General features: G+C 38.5%; 1 protein-coding gene across 5 annotated transcripts; it reads right to left on the bottom strand.

Moving 5' to 3' along the window:
* Positions 1–213: 213 nt before the first annotated feature.
* Positions 214–27954, bottom strand: SUV39H2 (SUV39H2 histone lysine methyltransferase). Of its 5 annotated transcripts, none has more exons than XM_039877442.1 (6): positions 27810–27954; positions 25236–25381; positions 6477–6608; positions 5136–5282; positions 3499–3628; positions 214–2670 (listed from the first exon to the last, which is right to left on the bottom strand). In XM_039877442.1, the coding sequence occupies exons 1-6, from the start codon at positions 27832–27834 to the stop codon at positions 2564–2566; spliced, it is 687 nt and encodes a 228-aa protein (XP_039733376.1). In that variant the 5' UTR covers positions 27835–27954; the 3' UTR covers positions 214–2563. The 5 variants fall into 5 exon arrangements, with proteins under 5 accessions (XP_039733376.1, XP_039733371.1, XP_039733375.1 ...); XM_039877437.1 differs by having other exon boundaries at positions 5937–6608; positions 27810–27951; XM_039877441.1 differs by lacking the exon at positions 27810–27954 and adding an exon at positions 27365–27521 and having other exon boundaries at positions 5937–6608.

Genomic DNA, 27954 nt, shown 5'->3' with positions numbered 1-27954 from the left:
CCTGCTTCCTTCCATGCACCATAGGGGTGGGGTGCCAACCTCAGACTTACAAGAAGTGCACAAGTACATGTAAATGCCTAAGACTCGCTCAAAGAAAACTAGTTCTAATTCTAAAATCAATTTGCACTTCTAGGCAGTACTTAGTGAAATATGTTTAAGTACCTGGCAACTAATAATCTCAAAAAATTTTAGAAGTATCCATCCACATTATGCTAAGTGTAAAATTAGACTTTAATATCCAAATGTGTGAATGATGACAGCCAATGAACGTTTTAAAAAAGGAAAGTAGCATTTAAAGGAATGGTATATAAACCTTTGGTTAATCTCAACAGCAGGTAGTCAGGAATACATCGGTATTTTTCTGCCCCTTTTATAGCCTTACTGGAAAAGACAGTAAAATATTCATAAACAAAGCTAACCCACAAGAGAAAAATCAAATGCCAAACTAAATTTATTTGCTAAATAACTGTTGAACTTTAAGAAAAATAAGTGCTGTCTGGATTTTGCATATATGGGGGAAAACCCTGAGATTACCGATTGTGTATCAACTGTTTTCGGGAGATACTAAAAACAATGGTTTTTATACAACTTGTACAGTGAGTGGATTACTTTACAGTTTAAACTTGACCTAAATATTATGCTTCATCATTTGCTTTATATTGAGAGAACAAATTCTGACAACTTACGACTTAAAATAGTTAAAGCTCCCAGCAGCTTCGGTTAACTAGTTTCTATTATTTCACTGCTTAAGTTCAGCTTTTTAATAACGTGAGGGTAACAGAGGTAATGAAAAGGCCCATTAAATGTCTATTAATAAGGACAAAACAAAACATGCTGAGTGAAAAGAGCTGTTTTCCTTCTGCCCTCTAGTTTTTTCCCATTTTTTAACCCAAAAAGTAGACAAGATCAAGTAAATAGACAATAAAAACCCTGACATTTCAAAAAGAATGTGAAAAGTACATCTTTAAACCTAACTGTGTCAATTATAATTCAAAGTATGCTTGGCCACTAGGAGCAACCTGTACAATCAGTGAAGCGTGCTCACTGATTCCACCGACTTTTTTCATGAGGAAAACATAAGAAGTGGCACTAAAAAATGCATTTTTTCTTGACACCTGCAAATTTTGGTTAGCAGAGAGACACTGAGGCTCCAAACGTGTAAACAATTTACCCTATGTTAAGAAACAGCAAAGTCATGTAATACTGATATAATAAAGTGTAGCTGCTTCCATAAAAGAGGTTAAGGATTAAGAAGATATTTGAAATGCTGCATTCCTGAAATCAGTTCAATTTTACCCAAGCTTCTTTTGGGTCACTAAAGCCTAAGGCAATGAGCTTAGGTAGAACTTAATTAGGAAAACTGAAAGCTAGATTCGTTTGCTGCATTTACCTTTATGTTGAACACCATGATTAGAAATCCCAGAACCAGAAAGAGATGAAAACAGTTGTTCCCGAGTGAGGTTTTACTATGCAGGAAAACAAACAAACAAAATCAACAGTGAATATATTCCATCTCGGTCTTCATAGTTCAAGTAATAAATGGTCTCATAATTCAGGCACACACTTTGGCCAAGTTTAGTTTTAGCACATTAAAAAAATGTATAAAATAAGTATCAGTTCAAAATATAGACTTTTTTTTTTAAGAAGAGCTGCAGGAAATATAAAAATAATTTGGTGGAAAGGACGTGTTAAAACTGCCTGAAATTAGGAGATGCTCTGTCGGTGTTGTGTAAAGTGTCATGTGAGGCACAGCCGCCCTGGGGCCGTCTTCTGTGTGCCTTGCACCGGAGGTGCTTTCCTCCTAATTCACACTTTTAAAAGGGGCCCCGACAGCGCCCATGTCTGCGCCCGGTTCCACTGCTGTGTCATTCCCAAGAGGCGTAGTGGCTGGACATTCTAGAATTTGAGTGTTTTGGAGATTTTTCTTCTACAGGATTAAAAACCTTTGAGAATTACTGATTCAGACATACACCTCTCATAATTGTCTAAATTGCTTCAAATGTGAAATCAAGCTATAATTAAAATTTTTTTCACATGTTAGACCTCCAATTTCTGTATCACTAAGACCCTGCTATTTTAATGAAAAAAGTAGCAGAGTATAATTTACAGTAATAAATAGGGAAACAGGAATGACAATAGCAAAAACAGACCTTTGTATATTTGATTTGCCCAAACTGAATTAACCATTTCTCTAAATTCAAGGTGTTTGGCAAGCTGAATGTTTGATCTTAGCGATTGTGACATTATCATTTTAACACTTAAACACTGAAGGAGGCATTTCTCTGTTCACACACTTGGGTGTGTATATGCTGATTTCTAAATAGTTCCCCTTTGTTTGGTATCTAACCACTAATTAGGTATCATTCAAATTAGTCTATGTGACCCTGTGTTCTTCTCTTTAGAAGGATCAGTAATGCGTTTGGCCAAGAGTCTGAAACATGAATTATAAATTAACATATTGAATAACTTTGATAATGTGAAGTCCCGAATACTTATTTTTTAAAATGGTAACATTAGGAAAAAAACAAAACTACAATTGTCCTCAGCTCTATTTCCTGAAAATTCAGTTGAGGTAACCTCTGCAAGTCACAGCTCCACATTTACACACAGTTCTGACTCTCTTTTTGGCTGGGCTGTAGTCAATAGAATCTGAAGATATATCTCCAGAACCTGAATATGTAGAAAAAGAAATACAGGAGAAAGAGTTAAGACAACTCAGAATGAGTTTCAAATTTTCTATCAGCTTTAAATAAATGTGAATTGTCTTGAAGGGATTATGTGGGCTAATAAAAGGTAAAGTGTATGTTATTAGCCCGTATTTATGAGAATGGATTTCTGAAATGAAACTCGCTGGGAAAATCCAATATATAATCATCAATTTCATTCATTATTTAAGAGCCATAAAGCGAGGTCGAGTAGTAACAATATGTTAAGGGCATCCTACTTACAAAAACAAAGGAAAGACAACATACTGTCACAATAAAGCAAATAGAACTAAATGTGTTTTTTAAAAAAGCCAAATTGAAATAAGTTCATATGTGATATAAATCACATTTTCACATTTTAATGCATTTGGCCAAGAGTCTGAAACATGAATTACAAATTAACATATTGTATACCTTTTGAATAGTCATTTCCTAGTAGAGATTCAGAAAGTAGGCTTTCTGAATCTCTACTAGGAATTTTTAAAATACAAGTAATATTGAGAAAAGATGTTATAATAAATAAGCTCCCATAATGGAAGTTCTGAAAAAAGGAGCTGTCAGCGTGATGCACGAGAAGGAACTTTACTCAGCCCAAGGTCAGGCAGACCCGGGCTCTAGTTTTGGCCCCCCACATCCGCTTTGAGACCTTGAGTAAAAGGACAAACTTCAATACCCTCATTTTTTTCATCTTTAATATTAGTTTGTTCAGATGATCTACAGTCTTTTCCTACTCTTGAACAGATTCTTCATGCTGAAACAACTTAACACAAGGAACTGTACTTGAAAACCATACCTTTCATTTGATAATCAAAAGTGAGCTCTTCTCCAGCGTTTATGGTTCTTGTGGAAAATAATGCTATTCGGGGAAGACGAGTATCAAGGTTATCAATGAAAACATTGAACACCTGAAGATTTGGGTCACACTAAAAAAGAACATTAGAACCCATTTAAGTAAAAACGACGTGAACATGCCATATAAAATCTTTAATTTCCCAGAGTATTAGCTTTTAAAATGTACTGGAAATTGAGTTGATTATTTAGAGGTCTCTGAGGCATGCACATTTAAAAATACTGTTTTCACTTACGGGAAATTTCAGACATACATAAAACTCGAGAAAATAATAAAATAAATCTACATGAATGTACTAAGCAGCTTCAACAACAGTTAACATATTTGCCAATCTTTTTCCAGACCTGACTTTTTAATCTTTCTTTTTAACTTAGTCCTGACTTTTTAATTTTTCTAGATAAATTTACTGTAAATCCCAGATAACATTATCATTTCACTTGTAAATATTTCAATAAGGCTATTTAAAGAATTAGAACAAGTACATTTAAAAAATCAAGTTGTAGAACTGTAGAACTCAAATTTCATATTGTATGGAGTTTCATGGCTTAAACTTTTGTTTGGAATTGTTTGACATGTTGAGAACTCTAAATTCTGGAATATGCAAGAAGAACGATCCAGTGAGTCATATTAAGAAATCAAAATAAGTGTTTAATTGTCCTTGAATATAATACATATATTTTGAAAGTATCTCCAATTATTAAGAAAAAATTAAAAGTTTAAATCAGAAAACGAATATAAAAGTTTAAATCAGAAAACGAATAAGGCAGTCAGAAAGTCTCTGACATTTCACTACTAATCATAAATTAGTTTCTTGGTACAAAATCTATCAAAAGTTTAACATGGTCTACTTCCTCATATGGTCAGCTATGTAACTTACTCTCTAAGACACATTTAGTTGTAATCTATAAAATGGAGACGATGTCAATCTCACAAACCTAACACTGTGTAACCTACCTGGGAGCTGGTAGGCACCAATAACTGTAAACCTCACTTATTTTGGACACTAGTTTTTAGAGGATAAGATTCTGGACTTAAGGTTCCAGCTGTATTCTAAATTCTTCTCAAACACAAATTAAGAATGCTAACTTATAGTTTAGAAAAATAACCCTAAGTACACTTCAATACTCTACAAATTCTTAAATTTTATAAAAATGTAACGTTTACATTTTCAGAGAATATAGCTATCTTTAGTTGTGTTTCCTAAAATTTAGCTGTGTTAACTTCTGTAAGGAACCTATAAAGTTGTGTGTTTCTTAAATTTCTATTTTCTACTGCTTAACTCCTCTGCTCGTTAATTCCTCCCTCTACATAAGTATAATACCTATTTTAAAAGTTGCTGGAAAATTTAAATGAAGTAACATAGGTAAAGACTCTTGCACAACGCACGGTATTTGGTGGGCACCTCAACAGACTGTCCAGCTAGAGCAATGACACCGTGACTTAAACGGAAGAGGTCCTTGTACTAAAACCTTTGGAAATATTAAAAGGGTGCATAGTTTAAAGATAATCATTTCCTCAACTATGGAAAATCATTAAACAAAGTACTAATTATGCCTGTCTATACTTTAGGTATTTCTTACACTGTGATTCACAAAATGAGACACATTTCCGTATCGAGCTGCATCCACTGTGAACTCATCAGATTCATAGTCCAAATCAAAGAGATACGTGATCCCTCTGTGGTCATATAACTGGCCCCGTCTTTCAGCTTCTTCACTTGTGATTACCTAAAAAGAAAAACTATAGTCTATTATATAGCTATTGCTGAACTGAAGAAACACTCATCCAGAAATCTATTCATATATTAATGCCTACAAATGTTTAAAAAGAAATTAAAGAGTCATCAGAAACATTCACAAACAACTGTAAAAGCGCTAAACTGAAAGAGGGACGCAAAGGAGAAAAGATGGTGCAAAAGAATCATGACTGTTCGAATTCAACTTGAATTTGATAACTCGAATTGAAACCATGTGCTTCTTTCATCCCAATTAACTGCAATGTGCAAAAGGCTACAAACCTATAGCTCTCTGTAGGATATAACAATGTAACGACCTAAATTTACAAGCACATATGCTCTAAAGGCATGTGTGTTTAGATCTGATTTTCTTCTTAGAGATTTTGTGTAAAAACTGTCATATCTTTAAATTTACAAATGCCGGTTTCATTAACTATATATAAATGGGTGTTTGTTGAAAGATGACTATTTCGTTTGTCAGTATATATGTTTTTTGTTTCGAGTTTATATGTCTATGCTAGTGAACCCTTCTATCAAACCTAGAATTTCTACATATTTTCAAATGATATCAAATGTACAAAATATTTGTGAGTTAAAAAGCATAAACCGTTCTTGCACATTATTTGCTGTGGTAAGTGGAACGTACCTCCCCAACATACTCCATGACAAAACTCATCCTTTTAATCTTCACAAGGGTTTTTACACCCCAGCCACAGCCATTGCTAGTTCGAAAGATGCAAAGTGAATACTGTGTGCCTTTTTGTACAATCCTATTGGGACAATCGGGTCCACACTGACATCTTGAGTTGCACTCATAAATGGGGGTACCGGGTGGGATTTTAATCTGCTGGCTTTTGTTATAAGCCAAAAGAACTCCAGCTTCAGCGGGACAACATTTCTCAAAGAAGCAATCTGTGCACGAACAACCAAAGGTGGCTTCGTTCACTAGGCTGATTCCGGGAGTGGGTTTGTATTCATTAATGTAGCAGAAGTCTGAAGGTGGGCCCTCTAAGTCAACAGTATTTTCAACAAAAATCATTCCTTTATGGTTTTTTCTTCTGTTGAGTTCATCTTGCCATCTCTGCAGAGCTATCCTTTGTTTAGCCTTCTTTACAATGTATTCAGCAATGGCAGGCTTCAATGCTTTGTTATTGTTTTTGAGAGTTATTGCTTTGCCTTTCTTTACCTGAGATAGATAAATATGCTTGTCATTAGAGAACTGCTGAAGTAGTAATGGGCACTTGAGATTCTGCAAAGGTTCCCAAGTATTTGTAGAATCTGGCCATCCTTTCCATTTTACAAGATAATATTCCATATCCTTAAAATATAAAAGAAAATGCAAATCAGATTATGACAGTCCCAATTATTTAAAATAATATTGTAAAGAGAAAGGTATCCATTATTACTTTTCTTAATAAAGTTCAGAAGATATAGTCAGATTTCTAGCAGATGGAATACAAATAAAAAAATGAAACTTTTGATTTATATTGCATAAAATATATATAGAATTTAGAATTTAGATGTGGCAGAACATGCCTGACCACAAGCAAAAGAGTTGCACCTACGGAAAGGTAAAAGTACTGAAATGCACGAATATTTTACCAAATGGTGAATGAGTTACACAAAAAAGTACTTATCTTGATCATGCAAACAGGGAGTCCCAAAACCAACAATTTACGACCTGGGTTAGTGGCTTACTTGGCCACCACAGATGCAGGCATCCTCTAATATTTACACTAGATACGAAGGAAGTTCTATTTTTTCAATGTCATGGGCACATCCCCCCTAGATGCTCTAGAGATACATTGTGCAATACAGTCATTTGCAGCCACAGGTGGCCACTAGGCATCTGAAATGAGGCTAGTCCAAATTTAGATATGCTTTAAGTGTAATGTGCCTGAATTTCAGACTTGGCACAAAAAAATTTAACTTTTGAAAAAATACTGTTGAAATAAGAGTTTGGATTTACTAGATTGAATATGTCACTGAAAACATTTTCACTTGTTTCTTTTTACTTTAATGTGGTTACTAGAAAATTTAAAATTATAAATCTGTAGATCATATTACATTTCTATCGGACAGCGTGATCCCAGAGAATTCTTACCTTATTTAGACTCAATCATGACTGGATTAAGTAGCAGGCATTCAAGCCACCAAGGATCAAATATTTTGATTTATCCCTCAACTGCTGCTGGCCACCATGGTACCTGGAATCCTGTCTTCCTAGCCCAGTGATTCGACTAGATTTTTCTTCCTTAAAGTTAGGCCATGCCATTTTAAGTTTCTCTTTAAAAAGGTAGTCAAGAGTGTATAATAAAAAAACTTTTGAAGTAAAATCAATTTTTTTCTTTATCTTCTAGAATAACATACACCATGTGCCCTCAGGTAAATGCCTTTTGAAATATGGAAGTGATTAAGCTGCATTCTATAGTCTTTAGTTACCATTTTAATTCATAGATACTGATGAAAAGCTTAACTGGAATACATGTGCTTTTCCCTGAAAATTTTAATAAAGTTTTTATTGTAAAGTAAGGATGTCCATGATAGCTGTTTTATGATTCATACTGAATGCCACGTGACCAGTAAGGCCTAGGACGCGCTGAGCGGCACGGACTGGGCTGAGGAGCACTGAGCCAGCTTTGCAGGACAGGAGTACGTCACCCAGTTAGTGAGTGAGCTCATTCCCCCACTGTCTGCATCTCAATGTTTTATTATATTTCTATTCAATAAACAGTAATGCTTGTCAATTAAAAGAACTTTGTTTATTTATAAAAATGATCGAAATAAGTTTTCTCTGTTAAAAAAAAAATGGTTAAACTGTAGTGTGAGGATATGCACAAAAACTGTACTTCCAAAGAAATATCTACTGTGATACCAGGGGAAAAAAGCCTACACATGTGTCTACATGTTAGTCAAACTGGCTCACTACGATGAAATGTGGACTTCTCCCCCATCAGGTAACTACTACAATTTGAGACTGTTGTTAGCAAATGTCTGCCCAACAATAAGGAGATCCACTTGGCAGTATTTTACATGTCTACTTCCCTTAATTAGAAAAATTTTAAAATTTTCTGACTCCAGAATAAAGCAATGAATGCACCCTTGCTCTTTTATTTTTAGGCCACAATATTTCCTACTATTGTCCTGAGTTATGTCAAAAGTTGCCAGCAAACAATGAAAGAAACAGGAACACTGGCTTCAAGTCAGATGATCAAGCCAAATTAACATTCAGCAAACCTAAAACACCACGCAATTAACGTTTGCTTCCAAAATAATGTATTGACTAATGATGAGTCACTTCCATTTTTAGTGACTAAGTTTGGATTTAATCACATTGATACCCACTTAATTTTTGGATGGTAAAGATGCTTATAAAACATTTGGCAAAACAGTATAGAAATATTAGTAATATTTTATTTCTACTTTGTATAAGTCTTTTATTTCATACCCGTATTTTACTTTTAAAATCCAAAAATGGCATTTCCATTTTGAAAAATAATTTTAAATGGAAAAAAGTTTGACTTAAGAAACAAATTCAATATCCTAATTCGATATCCTAAAATTCCAAATAAAAGCCAACAAGTTCATAAACCTCATATATTATATCAGTATCCTATTCTGATATGCAATCAACTCTTGATTACTCACAGAAATGGAGTACAGTCATAAAAATGACCCATAAATTACTCCAGTATAACTTGAAATGCATCATATGAGTTTTTCAATAGACATTTTCCCCCACTATGTTTGCCTTAGGTTAAACTAATTCAAAAATTTATTATCTATAATAAGTATATGAAAGTTCAGTCAGCAGAGGGTGTGATGAAATGTAAGGTAATTCTAATACTAGCCTTTAGGAGTAAAATCTCACTGGGAAAGAGGGCAGTAATATATAAAATAAGTAGCAATGCAAGACAGTACAATTTTAAATGCCGAAACAAGATAACAAATACCACTCGAACATAAAGAGGGAAATAAATCTAGGTCAATCAGAAAAGGGCACAGAGGCGGCAGAACGAACTTCACTAGGAAAGGCTGATAGGATTTGGTGCGTAGGGAACGGGCAGGCAGGATGGAAACCACGAGCAAAGCCTGGAGCTGAGATTTGCATGAAATACCTAGAAAGCAGCGAAGAGATGGATTCAGCTAGCTTTGAAGTTCCGATACTGAAGTGAGAGAGAAAACCGCAATAGCAAGGCAAGAGCAAATCACACACAGCCTTGAACACCTGACTAAGGCGTCTGCGCTTTACCGCGGAACAATGGTTCTTAGAAATCATGGTGTTTTATTCCATCTTGTTTATCAGGAACAATTTTACCAATTTCCTAATTGCCAAGCCAGTGACTCTTGAGTCATCTGACTTGACCACTCCTCAGGCCTGACACCACGCTTCTCTCTATATCCTTGTTCTTCTTCTGCCTTCTTGGCCGAGACCCTGACCCCAGTCCATCACCTAAAAACAATGCAGATCCTAAGGGCTCTGTCCTTGGCCCCTTTTCACACGAAACAAGTGTTTGTCCCTTCTGAGAATCTGAAGAAAGCTATGGACCTTTACCTAGTGGAAGTTACATATATAATATTTTGGGTGATTTCAGGATATTTGGATTCCGAGTTAAGAATTCCTGCTCTGAATGCTCTCCCTGGGCAACCTCATGGCTCCGGTGGCTTTAGTTATATGCTGACGACTCCCAAAATGTTATCAGCAACCCCATGTGCCCTATCGCCTGCCGGACATCCAACAGGTTCCTAAACGAATCCACCCACATGGAACTTAGCACTGCTCTTCCTACATGGGTTTTTCTGTTCTGTAGTTCCCACTGAGAGGAATCTGACCCATCCACCTAGTCACACAAGTCGCAAACCGGGAGGTCAGTCTCGATTCTTTTCTCCTCCTCAATCCAATCCGACGTCAAGTTTTTTAAGATACTCGTTCCAGCCAATCTGTTACCTACAGTTACTTCAGATCTTCAATTCTTCAATTCTAATTCAATTCTTGCCTAGATTATTGCATTTCATCTCCTAGCTGGTTTCTCTGCCTCCAGACACACCAATCTACTCCTCTTTATTAAAGTATAGAATTTTCTTAAAAAAACAAAAATCCACTGTACCAGTCATTCTACCGTTCTCGACTGGGTCCGCGATGCCTCTGCCTCCACCTTCCATGGTGGCCCCATCATTCACAGCCCTCTGGCCACAGAGGGCCACTGTTGACCCTGCAACACGACAGGCTTTTTCACACCTTTCTGCTGCTTTGGCACAAATTTCTCTCTAAATAGAATGGTCTCTTCTCTTTTCCTAGTGAACACTTGCTTATTTCAGTCTCATCTTTTTTTACATGTAGAAAAACCTACTCATCTTTAAATTCAGCTCAAAGTCTTTCCTGCCTCTCTTGATAAGGGAGGACTGTTCACTGCTGGCCCCTTTGCGTTCCTATTTCTAATCTAAACTGTAAGTCATGTGTAGGGAGGAATGGAATCTTATCCTTTGTAGCCCAGAACCAAGCACAACTGCCTACTACATCTTAGGCTTCGACTAAATATTTCTGAACGTATAACAAAAAATATGACTACCAACATATGCATGCAATATAAAAATCACAACGGTAATTATATGAATCCTTAAAAGAAATAAAGCTGTTAAACTTAACCTGGAGATAGTAATTCATGATTTTTCAATATCTGTTCTCTCATCTTCAATAAATGGAAGCAAGCACAAAAACTTCCCGTTTGCTAATTTTTCCTACGAGTTTTAAAATAACTATTGTGTTCAATATTAGTGGTAGAATAGCCCAAATCTGATTATTAAGACACCAGTGTTCCATGGAAGCGCAGCTCATGACAATGACATGATCACTGGAAAGTCACTGGATTTCCAATGCCAGTACCTGGCGGAGAGCAGGAACTGTGAGACCTGGGTTAGAGGCCCAAGACCGACACGAAGGAGCAATGTGACCCTGGACGAGTGCTTTCGTGGAGCTCTGTTTTCCTGATCTCTAAAACTTGAGTTTTAGTCTAATGATTTCTATGTTATTCCAGTTCTTAACAAGCCACCCTAAGCGCAGTCTCTCAAGAACATCGATCTATTGTTGGACATGAAATATTCTGGTGGCATGTGCCTCACGGTGTGCTGGTGGTTCTAGAGACACAGAATTATTACCTGGATGCTCGAAGGGAAAGCTTTGGGTAATATTTCTTAATATCTGCTTACTAAGGGGGAAGTCCCCACCAATGTGCCTAGGGGCTCTGGTTCTTCACTGATGAGCTAAGTGTGTTAATGAAGAGTACCTATATTTTGTCAGGAATTTTTCTGTATGAAGGGGTGACGTGGCAAGAACATGGCGCAAGAAAATCACATAGCACTAACTACTTTGATTTACATCCTCTACATGTAACTGAACTCCGACATGGACCCACATAGTAGCTGCCCTGCCATTCCCCAGTTAGCACTCTTTCCATTCCCGAGTTGGCTATTTCAGACCTCCTCCGCTTTGTTCGAGGTCCCTGTCCCACTAACTGCCCTTAATTTTCAGAAGCACAGGACCACTGTCCCTAATGCAGAAAGAAAACCAACTACCAGGCAAAACTTCCCTATTTCCCACCCTCCCATGGACATGTGACTGGAGAAGGTGGGTGCAGATGCGACGGAAGAGATGGCCTTCCTCCATCCATTACCCTCCTCGCTCGTCTCTTCAGTTTCTCCCTCTCTGGTTCTCACCAGCATTTAAACCTCCCTCATTTTTAAAAAGCAAAATTAAACCAAATCTCCTTTGAGATATAAATGCTTAAACAGGGAAGGGATCTCTAGAAGATATGACAAATCACTAAAAGTTGAGATACTGGAGACTAAGGTCACAGGGGTGGAAGATTTCTTTTCAAGACAAGGCCTTTTATAGATCACATGCATATATTACCTACTTTTTTTAAAATAAAAAAATTTAAATTATGAACACCCTGACACCCTACATTGCCCTTCCTTTCTTCAAACCTAGAATTCCTGAAGAAGTTGTCCACACCGCTTGACACGACTTTCTCACCCCCAATTTATCCTTTACCTCACTCTATGTGGGTTTCTTCTGTCCATGCCACAGACCTGCTCTGAGGGCATCAATGGCCCTTCCACTGCTCAACCCAATGGGTACCTTACGGTTCTTCTTTGACCCACGGGTCCCTACTCTATTTTGCTGACATTAATTCTTCCTCAGGCTTCCATGACGTACTCTTCCCGTTTTCTTCTTACCTTTCATTCCAGACTGCCTTTGACAGTTTCTCCCTTACTGTTTCTCAGTTGTTTTTCTCTTCTCACGTTTTCTTTGCTTAGATTACTACAACAGCATCTTATCCCTTTAAATCCATCCATGGCACAACAGCCAGAGAAATACTCTCAACGCATCCATCATGTCATTCCCTGCTCAAAACTACTATATGTTTCCCTACTGCTCTTAAGACAAAATCCAAAATTCTCTTCTTGGCCTGTACGGAGTTGCGCTTTCGGGGTCCTGCCTATACTTCCAGCCTCATTTCACTCCTTCCTTCTGACCATGTTCCACTCATCTATTCCTTAAAGAAGTCAAGCTCTCCTTTGCCTAAAAACCCTTCTCAACTTACCTTTTCATCCTTAGTACTAGTTTGAACATCAGTTCCTCATGGACACCTGCTTAGTCTCTTAGGCTAAGTTGGATCTTTCTGTTACATCAGCGCTTACCTCAACTATAATAAAGTTCTCTGAACAATGGTATTTAAGGTTTTTCTACCCTCACTAAAAGAGAAACTCCATGACACGAGGGACCATACCTCTGTGTCGTTCACTGCTGGGGTCCCTAGTGCCTAGCATATGACATGGTGGATGGCCCGTAAATATTGTTGGGTTAACAAATGGGTAACTATTCTATCCCAGGGCTTCGAGCGCCATCTTTTTGCTAATGCAAGATCGGCATTGCCAGTTAGTTCCCACTCCTGACCAGAGCCACATTTCCAACCACCTACTGGTCATCTCACACTTAAATGCTCTCAGCCTTCTTCTCCGAACCCAAACTAGTCCTCCTACCCCAATCCTCCTATATTTCTAGGTCTTGGTGAATAGTGTTATTATCTCCACCACTGCGAGTCAGAAACTTGTTTTCCTAGATGTGGATCCCTCACTGCCGGATCCTCACCCAACCCCCTGACCACTAAACCACCGTTGTAAATTTTACATCCTTGATAATTTTTTAAAAAATTCTCCTACTCCTCTTCCTTTCCATTATTGCTTTAGCTCAAGCATCATTTCTTGCCTAGATTACTGCAACGGCCTTTCAGAATGCGTAAGTTACGCATCTGTCATTCCCCTCCCTGCCGATCCACTTGCCTCATTATACAGAGAAAATTCTCTGCATTACATATCTGATTGGGTCACGCTTTTCAGAACCTTCCAAATGACCCCCCATTGCTACAGAGTGGCTGAAAGCTCCTTCACTCATCTCTCGTTCTTTCTGACTCCCATCTCCTTCCACTGTATTCTCTATACTAAAGCCATAAAGAATGACGATACTTGTCTTTCGAGCCCTGTTGGACAATATCACCTCTTCTGGGAAGGTTTCTGAGACCAGGCCAAAGTGCACCGCCCACAGATCTTATATTAACATCTGCCACAGCACTTACTGTACTAGACTGCAATGGACGATCTACTCGTCAATCTCTCATTAGGCTACGAGTTCCTTAAGGTGAGGGACAGTTTTATCTTTATTTTCCCAGTGCCTAATGTAGTACCTGACATACGAAAGAAACTTCGATGTTTACTGAGTGAGACTACAGAAAGAAGAAACGGGAGGTATTAGTCAACAGACCGCTGCTATAACGTAAGCATGAAGCTATGAAGGTCTAGTCAAACAATGATTGTGAGGACTAGAGAAATCACTGATGCAAAAGCCAATTCAATTCATCAACCACTAACTAAATATCCATTATGTACTACAGACTACAGTAAGACGTACTTCTGGCCCTCACATGGTTGACAATTTAGCAGGAAATTAAGAGATAAAGATATAAATGATGACAAGAACAGTGTTTCCTAAGTCCTGAACATAAAGCAATTAATTTTGCTGGAGGTGGGGAAAGGAGGAAGGCTCTACAATAGGTGGTAACCTTTCAGCTGAACTTTGCAGGCCAAGTGGGATTTTGCTAAGGTGAGAAGGAAAACAATAGTATTCCAAAGAGGGAACTCGATGAGAATAGCAAAAGGGCACAAAGATGCAAGATGTGTTCACGGAATTAGAATATAAGCTCTGCCTGTTTTTAAGCTATGTTTCCAATGCTCAGGAGAGTGCCCGGCTCATAGTAGGTACTCAGCACATCTTAGCTTGATGAAAGAATTTACCAGTAATTCAGTGTGAACAGAAAGTAGGATATGTGATAAGACATGAAGCTTGAAAGATGGCTGGTGGCCAGATAATAACGAATCTCTGTGGAAAGTGTCTCAGCTTAGACTCAAACAACAGGAAGCCATTAAAAGGTCTAAAGCAAGGTCCTAATGCAAGCAGAGTTGTTTCAGAAATAACTTAACGACCCTGAGGAATATGATACTGAAACAGTGTCTCTGATGAGCTGAATGTAAGAGAACACCAAAGACAGGGTCATAAAATCATTCACCTGCCCTAAATGTGTGTGAGTGAGAGAGGGGGAGACAAAGGGGAGGGAAGAGGGAGAAGAGGGGAGGGAGGGGGGGAGAGGGAGAGAGAGAGAGAAGGTAGAGGTATGTTAAAGTTATACTGAGTTATAGATTAAATAATATGGATTTCCAGTCAAGGCGGCGGAGTAGGAAAATGTTATGCTCACCTCCTCCCATGACATCAAAATTACAACTAAATTAAAGAACAATCATCAGTAAGAACCACCTCAGACCAGCTGAACATTAAGTCCTATACCTTGAGATATACAGCCATGATGAGACTGGCAGGAGGTACAGAGATGCTCAACGGGCAGGTCCCACACCCATGCTGTGGCAATTAAGAATTGGGAGGGATATCTCAGCTGTGGAGGTTCCCACTGAGGAGTGAGGGGTCACGGCAACACACCTGGCTCCCAGCCCAAGGTACCAGTTCTGGGAAGAGGAGTCCCTACAACATCTGGCTGTGAAAACCAGCGGGGACTGCACACAAGGAAGACGGAGGGCTGCTGGAGACCAACATGTCATCCTGACACTGTGTACAGACACTCTGGGCTCCAGCATAGGGTCAGCAGCTCAATGAGTGCCAGGGACATATAGGGAGAAACTGAATGGACTGGCTTCGGGGTGAGGGCTGGAGGCGCAGGAGTCGGGGTGGCTCTCTGCGGGAACAAAAGGGCTGGTAGGCGCCATTGCTTCCTGTCGAGTCCGCCCCACACCCAGGTGGCAGAAGCAGGTGGGCACCAGATGTGAGCTCTCCATTCACCTGGCTAACACTGCTCACCCCACCCTGGTGCTTCTAAGGCCCCACTTCACCCAACTCACACGCTGAGCCTGAGCACTTCCGGAGGCTTTTCCACACAAGTGGACTGACTTGGCTCACACTGCAAACTTTCTGAAAATCTCTCAAAGTTCCAAGAAGGAGCAGCTGGCCTCGGCATGCCCTGTACCTCTTGCAAAGTGGCCCCAAGCCTGGCACAAGTGGCCACCAGTCTTTACTTGCGTTGTAACGGAATACAACTACAACTAAGCGACCCAAACCCAGCATAAGAGGTGGCTGGCCTCAGGTCACATCATGGTGCCACACGAGGGTCCCAACATGGCCTCAGTTCGCAGCACAGTCTATACCAAGCGCCTCCAAGCCCAGCGCAAGCGGCAGTCAAGCACAGATCACTTTGCATTTCCCTCTGGGTGGCCTCAAAACTGGCAGAAATGGCAGCCGACTTTGGCCTGCATCAGAGCTCTCCAAGAGCCTCTAAAACCAACATACCCGGTAGCCAGCTTCAGACCACACTAGAGCACCACCCAACCAGTTCCACAAACAACACACCAAAAGAGCGGAACTGGCTGGCACCAGTGCCCCGCTAAAGCAACTCCTGCTCCATGGGGTCAGCCCCCGTATGACGGCTTGTCCATTGTAGTCACCACTAGCCCTCACAGTCAGCCAGCCTGAGGGGCAATCCCACCCACTGAAGTGCCAATAGCAATCAAGGCTCAACTATAACGAGGAGACACACACAGCTCACACGAGGGACATTCCTAGAGCACATGGCTCAGGTGAACAGGGGGACTACAACACAGGACCTTACAGGAAATCTACTACATGAGGCCATTTTGTCAAGGCTGGGAGACATAGTAGATCTACCTAATTCATTGAAAAAAACAGAGAGTCAGCTAAAATGAGGAGACAAAGAAACATGTCCCAAATGAAAAGGACAAAACTCCAGAAAAAGAACTAAACAAAATGAAGACAAGCAATCTACCAGAGAGAGAGTTCAAAACATTGGTTATAAGAATGCTCAATGAACTCAGAGGAAGAATAGATGAACTCAATGAGAACCTCAACAAAGAGACAGAAACCATAAAAAAGAACCAGTCGGAAATGAAGAACACAATAACCAAAATGAAGAATAAAATAAAGGGAATCAAAAGCAGATTAGATGAAGCAGAGGATCCAATCAGCGATCTGGAAGACAAGATAGCAGTAAACACCCAAACAGAAAAGCAAAATGAAAAAAAAATTTTTTTAAATGAAGGCAGTTTAAGAGACCTCTGGGACAACATCAAGCATAACAATATTCACATCATAGGGGTACCAGAAGGAGAGAGAGCAAACAAGAGACTGAAAACTTGTTTGAAGAAATAATGACTGAAAACTTCCCTAACTTGGTGAAGGAAGCAGACACACAAGTCAAGGAAACACAGAGAGTACCAGACGAGATGAACCCAAAGAGACCCACACCGAAGAGATGTAAATGTCAAAGAGAGAATCTTAAAAGTAGCAAGAGAAAAGCAGTTAGTTATGTGCAGGGAGCTCCCATAAGACTATCTACCTGATTTTTCAACAGAAACTTTGTAGACCAGAAGGGACTGGCATGAAATATTTAAAGTGATGAAAAACAAAGACCTAACACTTAGATCACCCTACCCATCAAGGCTATCGTTTAGAAGCAAAGGACAGATAAAGAGCTTCCCAGACAAGAAAAAGGTAAAGGGGTTCGCCACCACTGACACAGTATTACAAGAAATGTTGAAGGGACTTCTTTACGTTGAGAAGACAGAAAATAGAGGAAAGAAAAAAATGCTCACTGACAAAGGCAAACACTTAGTAAAAGCAGCAGATCAGCTAATTCCGAAGCCAGTTCAAAAGGTTAAAAGGTAACACTAGGGAGATCATCTGTAACTACAAAAACAAATTAAGGGATACACACAAATACATGCACACAAAAGAAAAACAATGACCAGAACATAACCATGGAGGAAGAGAGTAAAAACTGTAGTGGTTTTAGAATGTGTTCAAACTTAAGTGACCATTAATTTAAAACGGATTGCAATAAACAGAGTTTGGTATATATGAAGTACATGGTAACCATAAACGAAAACATCTACAAGAGGTATACAAGAAATAACAAGAAAAGAATCCAAACACGACACTACAGAAAGCCATTGACATATAAGACAAGAGCAAGAGAATAAGAAAGGAACAGAGAACAACAACAAAAAAATCAGAAAAAAAATTAATAAAATGGCAATAACTACACACTTATCGGTAATAACTTTAAATGTAAATGGACTAAATGCTCCCATGAAAAGACAGTGGGTGGCTGAATAAATAAGAAAAACAAGATCCATTCAAGAGACCTGCTTCAGATGGAAAGACACACAGGCTGAAAGTAAGGGATGGAAAAACGTTTCATGCAAATGGAAATGAAAAAAAAAACTAGGGTAGCAACACTTATATCAGACAAAATAGACTTTCAAACAAAGGCTGCGCCAAGAGACAAAGAAGGGGTTTTCATAATGACAAAGGAATCAATCCAACAAGAAACTAATAAACATCTATAGACCCAATGTAGGAGCATCTAAATATATAAAGCAAATACTGATTGACATAAAAGGAGAGATCGACAGTAATAAGACCACAGCAGGGGACTTTAACACCCCATCGACATCAATGAATAGGTAATCCAGACAGAAAATGACCAGGGTAACTGCGGCCTTACATGACACATTAGGTCAGATGGCCTTAATTGATATTTTTAGGACAATTCACCCCAAAGCAGCAGAAAATACGTTCTTTTTCAAGTGCACGTGGGAACATTTTCCAATAGAGACATATTAAGCCACAAAAGTTTCAATAAATTTAAGTAGCTTGAAATCATATGAAGAGTCTTCTCCGATCACAACAGTAGGAAACTAGCAATCAACTGCAAGATGAACACTAAAAACACTAAACACATGGAGGCTAAACAACATGCTACTAAACATGAATGGGTTAAGAACAAGATCCAGGAAGAAATCAAAAGATACCTGGAGACAAATGAAAATGAAAACACAACAACTTAAAATTTATGGGACACAGCCAAACCAGTTCTAAAACAGACGGGGTAAAAGGGGTCGAATGTGTGGTGACAGAAGGAAATTTAACTATGGATGGCGAGCACACAATGCAATGTACATATATGCCTTACTGTTGAATTGTACACCTGAAACATACTGGATTTCATTAACCAATATCACCATAATAAAAATTTTAAAAAAAAGAAAGAAAGAAAAATTTATAGCAATGTGGGCCTACGTTAAGAAATAAGAATATCTCAAATAAATAATCTAACCTTACACCTAAAGGAACTAGAAAAAGAACAATGCCCAAAGTAAGCATTAGAAAAGAAATAATAAAGATCAGAGTGGAAATAAGCAAAATAGTCTAAAAAACCCAATAAAAACGATCAATGAAACCAAGAGCTGGTTCTTTGAAAAGATAAATAAAACTGATAAAGTCAGACTCATCAAGAAAAAAAGAGGACCCAAATAAATAGAGTCAGAAATGAAAGAGAAACGATAAACACCACAGAAATACAAAAGATTACCAGGAAATGCTATGAATAATTATATGCCAACAAATTGGACAACCTAGAAGAAATGGATAAATTCCTTAGACAATCTTCCAAGGCTGAATCAGGATGAAACAGAAGATATGAAAAGACCAATAAAAACTAATTAAACCGAATCACTAATCAAAAATTCTCAACAAACAAAAGCCCCAAACCAGCTGGTTTCACAGGTGATTTTACCAAACACTCAAAGAAGAATCAATACATACCCTTCTCAAACTGTTCCAAAACTGAACAGGAGAGAAGGCTCCCAAACTCATTTTATGAGGCTAGGATTACCCTAATAATCAAATGCAAATAAAGACACAACAAAAAAAGAAAAGAAAAGAAAATTATAGGCCAACATCCCTGATGAACACACATGCAAAAATCCTCAACATATATTAAGCAACCAAATTCAGCAATACATTAAAAAGATCACACACCATGAACAAGTGAGATTTATTCCTGGGATGCAAGGTGGGTTCAATATCTGCAAATTAATTCACATGATACATGACATAAACAAAATAAAGGATAAAAATCATATGATCATATCGATAGATACAGAAAAATCATTTGACAAAATCCAACATCAATTTATGATTTAAAAAAATACTGTCAGCAAAATAAGGCTAGAAGAAACATACCTCAACATAATAAAGGCCATTTATGACAAACCCACAACTAACATCATACTCAATAGTGAAAGGCGGAAAGCTTTTCCTAAGATCAGGAACAAATCAAGAATGTCCACTTTCACCACTTTTATTCAACATGGTATTAAAGAAGTCCTAGCCACAGCAATCAGACTAGAAACAGAAACTACCCAAAGCAATTTAGAGATTCAATACAAATCCCTATCAAAAAACCAATGACATTTTTCACAGGACTAAAACAAATAATCCTAAAATTTATATGGAAGCACAGGAGATCCCAAACAGCTAAGGTGATCTTTAGAAGAACAAAGTTGGAAGTATCACAACACCTGATGTCACACTATAACTACAAGGCTATAGTAGTCAAAACAGCATGGTACTGGCATAAAAATAGACACATATCAACGGAACAGAATTAGAGAACCCATAAAACAAGCAATGCCTATAGGGTCAATTAATCTATGACAAAGGAGGCAAGAATATACAATGGGGTAAAGACAATCTCTTCAATACATTATGCTGGAAAAACTGGACAGATACATGCAAAAGAATAAAACTGGATCACTTATACCATATACAAGAATAAACTCAAAATGGATTAAAAATTTAAATATAAGACCTGAAACCATAAAACTCCTAGGAAAACATTAGCAATAAACTCTTTGACACTGCTCTTAATAATATTTTTTTTGGCTATGTCTCCTCAAGGGAACCAAAAGAAAAAATAAACAAATGGAACATCGAATTAGTTTCTGCACAGCAAAGGAAACCATCAACAAAACGAAAAGACAACCTACTGAATGGGAGCAGATATTTGCTGATGACACATCCAATAAAGGATTAATATCTAAAATATATAAGGAATCATACAACTTATCAAAAAACAATCCAATTATAAAATGGGAGAGGAGCTGAATAGGCATTTCTCCAAAGAGGATATACAGAAGGCCAAAAGACATATGAAAAGATGTTCAACATCACTTATCATCACGGAAATGCAAATTAAAACCACAAATTTATCACCTCACACCTTCAGAATGTCCATCATCAATAAATCAACAAACAAGTGTTGCCAAAGACGTGGGGAAAATGGACCCCTCATGCACTGCTAATGGGATTGTAAATTGGTGCAGACACTATGGAAAACAGTATGGAGTTTCTCAAAAACTTAAAAATAGAACCATATGACCAGCAATTTCACTTCTGAGCATTTATCTGAAGAAATCCAAAACACTAATTCAAGAGATATATGCATCCCTATGTTCACTGCAGCATTATTTACAATAGCCAAAATATGGGAGCAACCTAAGTGTCCATCAATAGGTGAATAAAAATGTGGTACCTATATCCAGTCCAATGGAATATTACACAGCCATAATGAAGAAGGAAATCTTGCCATTTGCGACAACATAGATAGATAGACCTAGAGGGTATTGTGCTAAGTGAGATAAGTCAGACAGAGAAAGACAAATACCACATGATTTCCTTTATATGTGGAAATGAAAAAAATAAAAAATAAACGAACAAACAAAACAGAAAAACTCATAGATACAGAGAACAAATTGATGGTTGCCAGATAGGAGAGGAATGGGTTTGAAAAGGTGAAGGGATTAAGAGGTACGAATTACCAGTTATAAAAAGTCACAGGGATATAAAGTACAGCATAGGGAATACAATCGATAACACTGCAATAACTATGTATGGAGTCAGATGGGTACTAGACTTATCAGGGTTATCACTTCATAAGCTATATGTCCAATTACTATGTCATACAACTGAAACTAATATAGTATTGTATGTGAATTGCAATAGAAAAATTTTTAAAAATTTAATAAATAATTTGTACTAGGCAGGAGAAGAAATGAGAGATATAAGTGGGATGTTGAGATTTCAGTGTGCAATGTAAGGCTCCTTATTTCAAAAAAGAAACCAGAAGGATTGAGGAGAACCTAAACAGTAAAAGCTATCCAAAACCAAACAACACTCAGAATTCTTTGTAAGAATATTGGTAGCTCCTTAAATTAAGCACAGACTTGTAGGTAACTCTCTCTGAGAAAGCATAACAGGAATGAACAAAGACAAATACAGAGAAAGAGATAATATAATCTGATGATCGATTAGATTTCGAGAGTAGGAAGGAAGGGAGAATTAAAATGTATGAAATTACAAAGCGAGGTAACTGGGAGTTATTATGATTTTATTAACCTAAAAAGGGAACAATAGATCAGGATTCAGAGTTGAGGGAGGAAAACAGGTGCAGTTTCGAATATAACGAATTTGGGTATACCTGTAGGATGACTAGTTTAAAATGAAGCCCAGGAAGAGGTTGGTATCTCACAAAGATTTGGGCGTCCTGAGCCAAATAGATGTAATTAGAAACCATTGGGAAAGAGATCATCTACAGAGCAACTTCAAGGCGAGAAGACGGCCAGGGACAAAGCTTTGGAGATTATCTGCATTTTGGAGAAAGGACAGATAGGAGAAGGTAAAGGAGACTGGGGATAGCAAGAAAAACAGGTGAAAAAACGGCGTGGAGATGGAGATGCGTAACCATAACGACAGCACCACTTCCACAGAATGAACACCACAGATCAGACTTTGTTGTAAGCATTTTATCTGTATCGACCTGTTTAACACTAGTAATAACCCTATAAGACGGCTATCATAATTACTCTCACTTCATAGGTGTAAACTGAAGAACAGAGGTGAAGTAATTTATTGATGGACACAACTAAAATGGCAGAGCCAGAATCTGAACCTAGAAAGTCTCTCCATAGACAAGAGTTTCAAAGAAGGGCAGCCTACAATGTTAAATGTTGCAAAGAAGTAGAGTTGAATCTGAAGTCCTCAAAGTTGGCAATTAGGAGGTCACTGACAGGAACATAAACCAGAATAAAGTGGGTTAAAAAGTTAATGAGAAGTGAAAAGTCAACCTACAAAAGTTTTGCAAATTGGATAGCTGATAAGGGGCTATCTAAAATATATAAAGAACTATTATAATTTGATAATAAAAACACAACCCAATTTTCAAAAATGGGAAAAGGGTCTGAATAGAAAGTTCTCCAAAATATACAAATGGCTAATAAGCACATGAAAAGACACTTAGCACATTAGCCATATGAGAAATAGCCATCAAGATGTACAAATTACAATGAGATACCACTAAACACATGCTAGGTCTGCTACAATCAAAAAGTCAAATAATGACAAGTGCTGACACTGATGTAGAGAAGCTGAAGCCCTCAAACACTGCTAGTGGGAATGTGAAATAGTGCTGTCGCTCTGAAAAAGTGTGGCAGTTCCTCAAATGGTTAAACAGAGATATCATATGACCCAGCAATTCAACTTCTAGGTTTATATCCCAGAGAAATGAAAACATGTCCACACAAAAACTTGTCTATGAATATTCATAACAGCATTATTTATAATAGCCCCCAAACATAATCCAACTGTCCAAGAAGTGATGAGTGGATAAAGTAAACGTGATATATCCATACAATGGAATAATTGGCAATAAAAAGGTATGAAGTATTGATATATGCTACAACCTCAAAAACGTTATGGTAAGTGAAAGAAGCCAATCACAAAAGACCACATCCTACTGTATGATTCTATTTTTATGAAATGTCCAAATAAGCAAACCTACAGAGACGGAAAGCAGATTGGTGGTTGGGGCGGGGGAAGGGGTAGGTAAGGGGAAAAGAATGCAGAGATTTGGGGAGTGATGGCTAAGCAGTGTGGGGTTTCTGTCTGGGGTAATAAAAATGTGTACCCATTGCCACAATCAAATTTAGAATAACTCTGAGAGTATACTAAAAGCTTTGAATTGTACACTTTAAATTGGTGAATTGCATGGAATTTGAATTTTATTTCGATAAAGCTATTTTTAAAAAGTTAACAGGAAATGCTTGAGTGGGGAGGCAAGGTCAAAGGAAGATTTTTCAAGGTTAGGGAAGATTTGAATTTAACAGTTTAACGGTTGAGATAAATTAGTGGAAAAAGGGAGCCTGATACAAAAAAACACATCACAGATTAAGCAAAGTCCTACAGGGGTCAATAGGAACAAAAAAAGAAAATTGTGACACCTCTGAAAGTAAAAATCAGCAAAGATATAGATAACTAGTGTGAAGGTAAGTTCAGAGTTCATACTTGAAGGATCCTATTGTTTACTGAGATAAAGGAGGTCTGCAGCTGATAGAAGAGGGTGAGATATGAGTAGAAAGTCCAGAAAAGTAGTAAAAGTTGGGAAAACTGCTGGCAAGAATGGGAAAAGAAAACAAAGGATAAAAAGCTTGTCAAGTAGAACTGAGCAGTGTGAAAATAGAAATAAGCCTTCGTGGAGCCAGTATGTGTGATTATATGATATTCTCAGCTAGACTGGTCAAACCAGAGTTTATGAACTCAGACGGCAGATGACTGGGCTCTTTTGGGATTGAAGGTTGCAAAGTGTTGGTAAAATGCTTGATCACAAAATCCCACTGAGCGATGAACACAGTGATACCAGAAGAAGATGGATGTTTCAAAGGAAGAACTGGATTTAATGACTGAATTGATATGGAAGCTGAAGAAGGAAAACAAAGAATTAAACAAGACTGCTGATTACCTGGTAGAACTGACAGACTAATGACCAAAACAGCTATAGAGAAATGATGACTCAAAAATATACTGTAAAGTTTAGATTGAAAGAACTTCTTAAAAGAACCCTGTTATTTTGAAAAGGAATAGGAATAAAGGCCCAGAGAAGTGAAGTGACTTTGTTGAAGTCAGAAGACACTAAACATTGGCTAAAAAGGATTTCAAACTCCAGGCCATTCTATTACAATACCACAGACCCTCACTGATATCTGGAGCTGGACATGATGGCAGGAAATAAAATGGTGATGCTTCATGAGGGGACTCAGTAACACTAAATTGGTTTGAATTGCTAGGTTCATTTCAGGTGATAGTGGGGAAATATGATTCAGGAACAAAATGAATGACAAGAGAAGCCAATCTGAGATAAAACATTTGCTCTGGTAAATCACATGGAGATAATCAAGAGTTGGATGTAGAATGGCATAAGCACCTTAAAATATTCTAATGTAAGAACATTTTATGCTTCAAAATTCTCTGTGTTACTTGGCAATATAGATGACAGGACATAAATTATTTGGCTTAGAATTTTAAACATTAAGAAGAGCTTTGCTTACTTTTAAGGTTCTTTTATTCTTACAGAAATATGAAACACTGAAGTCTGATTAGGTCTCTTTTAAGGGGCTAGATTTTTTGCCTTACCTTTACTACCTTGTAGTCACACAAGTATTCCACCTCATAATTGTTTAGATTCCTTTTGGTGATTCCAATCGATTTACATGTGAGTTTTTCTTTTCTACATAATTCCTGAAGAGTATCAAGTGAAACTAGGCAAGGCACACACCAAGCTACAATAAGAAAATAGAATTCTTTACTAATGAAATAGCTACTCAATTAAAACAAAAAAGGAAAAGGAAAAACTTAAGACCTCTATATCCCCACCCTTCTACTGGCAATTGTACAGGACTGAAAATTCATATGACAAGAAACCATTTCTGCGTCTTTAAAAAAAGTTAATTGTTAAGGAACTATTTCGGTAAATTAATCTTGGGTTTTCTCACGGGTTTCTTTCCTACTCTGTTTAACTGATGTCGATTCGTTTCTACTGAGCCGCCTGAACAAAATGTTTCATGTCTGGAAGCTTTCTTAAGATTACATGTAGATGCAAAGGTCAAAAGAAATAATATTTTTGACTTTTCCATTATATTCTACATAGAACTGCTATTTTAATAAAATGTAAATCTCTAGGACATACTTTTTGTGACAAATATATCTTAAATATATTTTAAAATAACCGCTTTGCTAAAAAGTAACTTTTCCCCTTTCTCTTAGTTACATAAGAACCGAGATCTAATTGAAATATAGTTGTCTAGTTACATACTCACACATATGTCCTACTCTTCCCACTCTGCAATGTTGCATGAAATTTTAACTCCATTTATTACTTTGTCCATGTTGCAATGTATTTTTATCAAGGTGAATAAACCCAAGAGTCATAATAAAATAAAGGAATATATCAACTTTTGTAATATTCATTTCTTGTATTGTTTTCAATGCCAAGAGTTAACCAAGCTTGAAAACAATTAGACACACTCATAGTCAAACTTACAAATGCCAGTAACTGTGCTGCAGATTTCATCCTCAAATTTTCATATGCAGTCTGCTACCATACTACATATAAAATGTTAACACGAACTGATGTTTAGAATTCTGAAATAAACTTGGTTTGACGCTAGTGTTATGGTAAGCACTAGAGAGGAACGAATGTCGCCCTCTGCCCTAGGCTTTGCTAGGCCACCTTGCTACATGACTTTGTGAAATTTTCATCATTCTGGGTTTCAGATTCACTGAAAAACGTGTGAAGGTTGGAGCAAACTGGGGTTACCAAACAAAATCAGTAAACTCAAGCTTTACTTGGTAGCTCTCCAAGGTAGTAGTGATAACCCTTCAGTGATCTGAGGTAATTTAGAGAACACAGCTGCTCTCACTATGTATCCATTCCTCACCCTCAACTCAGAGACTTCATTCATTGTCAGAAACCCTGAATGAAGCACGATTTCCACCCACCCCCACTTCCTATAAAAGGACTCGTAATTCTAGACCCAAGAAAGGGAAAGATATTTTCACCTAAAATATTGGGGGTGGGGGGAGAGGCTGCTGGCTTTGGAGTGATCGTTTTAGGCTTTGGAGAGTGGCAGAACAGAAACGACCCATTAAATCATTTCCATTAAAAAAAAACCCTGAGGATGTTTTGTGTAAAGCTAACCTTATTATGCTGATCACATGCAAAGGAGGTCCGTCTCGGCTATCTCCAACCCAAGGTAATTTATCTGCTGTTCCCATTTTTAACTAGTTCAAGTAAAAAGAATTCAAGACACAACCCTCGATGAAAATTCTATTGAGTAAAAAACGAAACAAAACAAAACAAAAACCCCAAAACTGGAAGCTCTTGGTAACAACTTCGACCATCTATTTAACAATGTAGAAAAAGAAATCATTTGCAAGATCAAACATTCATTACCATCACAAAAACCTCACAATAGTTACACTAACCTCTAGTGGAAGAAAAGTTTGTGGATAAAGAGCTCATAATCTATGTGGCAACAAGGAGTGCTGGAAAACACCTTAAATTCTAGAATGCAATTAAAGTTCTAGGTTTTAGAGCGCGCGCACACGAGAACACACACACGAACACACACACACGAACACACACACACACGTTCTATGCCTAAATATCTGGCGTCTGCATAATGATTAATACGCAAGTTCCCGGTGGGTATATAAAAAAAAAACCCCCAAGCCAGAGGCCACATCCTCAAATACCCACTTACTGGGATATTCTCCGACGAGGAATTTAACCTCCTAGGGCGGCCGAATTGGGGGTGCATCTTCGCTTATTTCCTTTCTTAGCGGTCACACTGCAGCCCCGATTTTTCTCGCCTCTGACACTTTGCTCGGGTCACACTTACACCACCGGGCTCTTCCCGCTTCCCAGTTACAAAGCCAGCCCGAGCGCGCAACGCCCCGCTCACACCACCACAAAGGAGCCACGCCGCCCGCGCGCCCCGGGGACCGGCGGCGCCCGAACGCCGCCCCACGGCCGCGGGCCCCGGACCCCGGCGCGGCGGAGGGGGCGGCCCGGCGCGGCGGGGCTGCGGGCAGCAGGCGGGCCGGGGCCGGGGGCCGGGGGCCGGGGGGAGCCGCGGCGCGCGGCGGGGGCCCGGGGCGTCCGCCCGGGTCGCGGGGCAGCGAGGCGCGCCGCTCTCCAGCCCTCACCTCCTCGCGCCTCGGCCGCCGCCATCTTGAGGAGCTTTCATTCAAACTGGCGCGGTCGGACGCGAGAGCGCAAGCCGCCGACGCCCCGCCCCCGCCCGGCCCGGCCCGGCCCGCGCAGAAGTGGGGGGCCGGGGCTGGGGGGCTG

The sequence above is a fragment of the Pteropus medius genome, unplaced genomic scaffold (assembly GCF_902729225.1).
Source record: "Pteropus medius unplaced genomic scaffold, Ma_sr-lr_union100, whole genome shotgun sequence".
Taxonomy (NCBI): domain Eukaryota; kingdom Metazoa; phylum Chordata; class Mammalia; order Chiroptera; family Pteropodidae; genus Pteropus; species Pteropus medius.
This window is presented reverse-complemented; position numbering and strand designations above follow the sequence as displayed.

Excerpts from the sequence above, each read along its gene's own strand:
- SUV39H2 (XM_039877437.1), bottom strand. The coding sequence starts at position 27,834 with ATGGCGGCGGCCGAGGCGCGAGGAG. Across the intron at positions 6,609-25,235 it reads GTGACTACAAGGTAGTAAAG|GATATGGAATATTATCTTGT; the intron begins GTAAGGCAAAAA and ends TTATATTTTAAG. Across the intron at positions 3,629-5,135 it reads CTCATTTTGTGAATCACAGT|TGTGACCCAAATCTTCAGGT; the intron begins GTAAGAAATACC and ends GTTCTTTTTTAG.